This window comes from Oncorhynchus masou, chromosome 1, assembly GCF_036934945.1.
Source record: "Oncorhynchus masou masou isolate Uvic2021 chromosome 1, UVic_Omas_1.1, whole genome shotgun sequence".
NCBI classification, from domain to species: domain Eukaryota; kingdom Metazoa; phylum Chordata; class Actinopteri; order Salmoniformes; family Salmonidae; genus Oncorhynchus; species Oncorhynchus masou.
The window spans coordinates 11,301,993-11,305,790 of NC_088212.1; the positions used below are offsets into that span (position 1 = coordinate 11,301,993).

Here is a 3,798-nt window from a genome sequence, read left to right on the forward strand (position 1 = left end):
TAATAATTACGACACTTCTATTCGATAAACTACGCCACGTAGTAAATAAGCCATTCCATGTTTTGTTAACCAAATTCGACACACTGCTGGAAAAGACAGATTTTGGGTCGTTATCTCTCTCACTCGCTTCGCCTCTTCCTCTCCGCTTGTGCTTGCCAGAGAGGAAGTCGTCATCTTTGTGCGTGCTCGAAACAAAACCAGGCGCAAAACACGAGCGACGCTGACGCACCTTGCATTGGTTGAAGAAAGGAAAGCAGTTGTACTAAAGACAATCGTAATTCGTTAGGAAGAGGATCATGTCTATTTGTTTGCTGATCAGCAAAAATGGAAGGCATAAACCGATTCATCTACCTCACCTACAGACAGTTGTCTTGGGTCGGAGTCCAGAAACAACGATAAAAGACAAAAAATGTTCCAGGGAGCAAGTTGAGCTCAAGGCTGACTGCAACAAAGGGTATATCAGTGTAAAACAACTGGGTGTCAACCCCACTAGTGTGGACTCTGAGGTGGTGGGTAAAGGCAATCAAGTGGAGATGAGATCTGGCCAGCAGCTGCACATGGTCAATGAGCTGTACCCTTATACTGTGTGCTTCAAAGAGGATCCATCCAACTCTCAGTCCAGTGTGGGCACCAAGAGGCCCTGTGGGCCTGCCTCAGAGGAGCGGGAGTTTCACAGAGAGCCCCCCGGGCATAAAGTACCAAGGAAAACAGAGGACTCCACTCAGTGCAAGCATGGAGGGTCCACCTCCACTAACACACAGTCTGAACCTCAAACAACAGAGAAAACAGAAACTTTAGGATATTGGAGCCAAGGATTGAAAGCCTCAATGCAAGACCCCAAAATGCAGGTTTACAAGGATGACCGAGTAGTTGTTATCATGGACAAGTACCCCAAGGCTCACTACCACTGGCTGGTCCTGCCCTGGGAGTCCATCCCCAGTCTGAAGACACTGCACAGGGGGCACTGTGATCTGTTGAGGCACATGAACCAGGTAGCAGACAGGATTGTACAACAGCAGTGCCCCGATGCTGGCCTGTTACACTTCCGCCAGGGCTACCACGCCATCCCCAGTATGAGCCATGTCCATCTACACGTGATCAGCCAGGACTTTGACTCCCCTTGTTTAAAGAACAAGAAACACTGGAATTCATTCACAACCGACTATTTCATAGAATCTCAAGAAGTCATCCAGATGCTGGAAAAGGATGGGAAGGTCACAGTAAAAGAAGGGACAAATGAGTTGTTGAAACTACCTCTCTGCTGTCACGTGTGTGGCATGGCACTGTCCACCATACCACAACTTAAGGAACACCTGAAATCTCACCCCTATGGTAGATTGTGAAACCATGCAACAAAAAATAAGTTGGGGGGATTATGATGCTCGTGAGGCAACCACAGTCAATTTTATTGCTGCAAATGCTCATAATAGACCATTCACAACCAATTGTCATTTACTTTAATACAGCTCAAAAACTTGTTTAAATAGTGTGCAGCAAGTATGTTTTTTTTGTACAAATAAGTCTCGAGTGCATGTCTGAATATAAAGCTTGGGGAACATTTGTTTATAGTTTTGTTATATTTGTGACAAAAAATAAAATCTTAACTTGGCCTCAAAGTGGCACAGAAAATGGAAAATGTGTTATTTATATACTGTCTTTAATCACATGTGAAAATCCTATTAGAAAAATTATAATGTTTTGGGATCCAATGATTCTATTTGGGATCCAATATTGGTGTTGATGATCAGAGGGTCATAATGTAGACGTGCTTGGAATTAAATCCATTTGGAGATGTTGTTCAACAGATACACAGAATAATAAATTGTTCAAAAAGGACAAAGGGAGGGTGCAACAGCAAGTGTAAAACTAATTTTAATTCTGCACATGTAACAGCACACATAGGGGTCTCCAGGGGGTGCTTTTGCCGCTTTGTGCGTTCATTCGCTAAGGCCATTCTGCGTAACAAAAATAAACTCCAGAAACACATACATGTATGCACACATCAAAGACATTGGAAGAGGAAGGACCATCAGGGATTCAACCATACACTTTTACCAGGGCACTTAAAAGTAAATGAATGAAAAGAAAACAAGACAAGAATACAGCACAGCAATTCTCTGAATGGGAGACCAACGTTACAGGCGTGGACAGGCTTACGAGCCAACATAATCATTGAATGAGACCGACTATCATTTAATGGTCCAATCTAAATTCAAGGGTGGAACATAGTACACTTGTGAATCACATCATCAAACTAGTTTGATCAACTACAACAAGAGAACTGTAAAACAGTACAATAGATATAATTAGCCCGTTGGATATGCATAAAAAAATAATATGCCGATTTTAATATATTTTTTCTCCAACTATTGTGTTCCTATACAATTCATTGTTCTTTGGCTACGTCTGCGGTGAGAAGTGAGGTGTGTATTAAAATGGGAGTCATGTCGCTCACCTATGCAGATGGATAAAAACAGCCAGTCTCCCATCCTTAACTAAACGGTCTCACAAATCTAGGACCTGTGTATCTTAACTTCAGCTGCCTTAAGCTGGTTTTCTATCCAGCTAATCTTTTTACTTATTTCCATTTTCTCAAAAAGTGAATGAACAGTTCTGTATATAAGATGTGGCTAAAACATAAAACCAGTAAAAAAAAAAAAAAAAAATGTATGCTTGTAAACCATATGCTGCCTATACAAAACTGACTGTGAAGAGCATTATAGTTCATGTAATGTATTTATGTTTTCTGACAATGGAGCTTATCTTAACATTGGTCATGTCTATTTGGATATGGTGCTTATTGCAGCATTCTTCTCTCTATAGTGAAAATTAGCCCCATCCCCTGATATGTGTATGGCCATGAAATATGGCTGGTTCCCTATGCCTGGTCTTTAGTCTGGGAGAAACTCATGGTGATATTATCTCGGGTATATTCATTGGTCTTTTGCTAAATGTTTTGCAATGGAAACCGTTTACTCTAGGAACCAAACAGAAGTAAACCAAGCAAACTGAACATTTGTCCAATAGAAACAAATTTTTGTTGAAAAATGTTTTCAGTTTGGACTGAACCTTTTCCATTGCAAAACGTTTTGCAATAGACAACTTTTTACAAAGGAATCCAACTAATGAATACACCCCAGGATTCATGACACAAACATATTGATCTACTTCATAACTGTCACCGTCCATCTTCAAGTTAAATATCATCAGAGCTAGGAGACATTTCACACCCACATGCGAACATACTCTCTACAAAACATCCAGGCTCTGTCAACTGTCTAACAAGTGCATAATTACAGTCTAAGTCGCTCTGAATAAGAACGTTTACTTTCCTTATTGACCCCAACCCTGAATTTAGCAGACCAAATTCCAATTCAAAATGTTCCTCATTGAAAAGCATTCAAGAGAATTGTAATTTCAGTGCACTTCCTGAATTGTCTGGAATTAAAACAGAATTGACCCCAACACTAGCTAAATGACTAGAATGTCAATAACACAATATACATACACTGTATATTATTTCATATGGGGATATGGACAACAACAAAAAATAAACAAAAAAAGCCTTTAAACTATTACTGAGTTTGACTTATTTTACTTATATTTTTTGCATAACTGTTTCAAGCAAGGTCTTTAGAGCTTGGAGTGATATTACATGTTGGAATCCTTCCGTTTAACTAGCAGCATGTTGACTAACAATAACCCCACTTCTGGAGGGTTTTCATGTGGAAACTGAACAAGGAAAATCAGGGCCCGTGTTAAACATAACTGGGGGGGGGTTATTTGGGTAAGATTTGG

At 40.2% G+C, this 3,798-nt stretch overlaps 1 protein-coding gene across 1 annotated transcript; it reads left to right on the forward strand.

Annotated features, from left to right (window-relative positions):
- Positions 1-73: 73 nt before the first annotated feature.
- On the forward strand, positions 74-1,619 carry aptx (aprataxin). The gene has a single exon (XM_064938206.1). The coding sequence runs from the start codon at positions 297-299 to the stop codon at positions 1,341-1,343; it is 1,047 nt and encodes a 348-aa protein (XP_064794278.1). The 5' UTR covers positions 74-296; the 3' UTR covers positions 1,344-1,619.
- Positions 1,620-3,798: the final 2,179 nt, after the last annotated feature.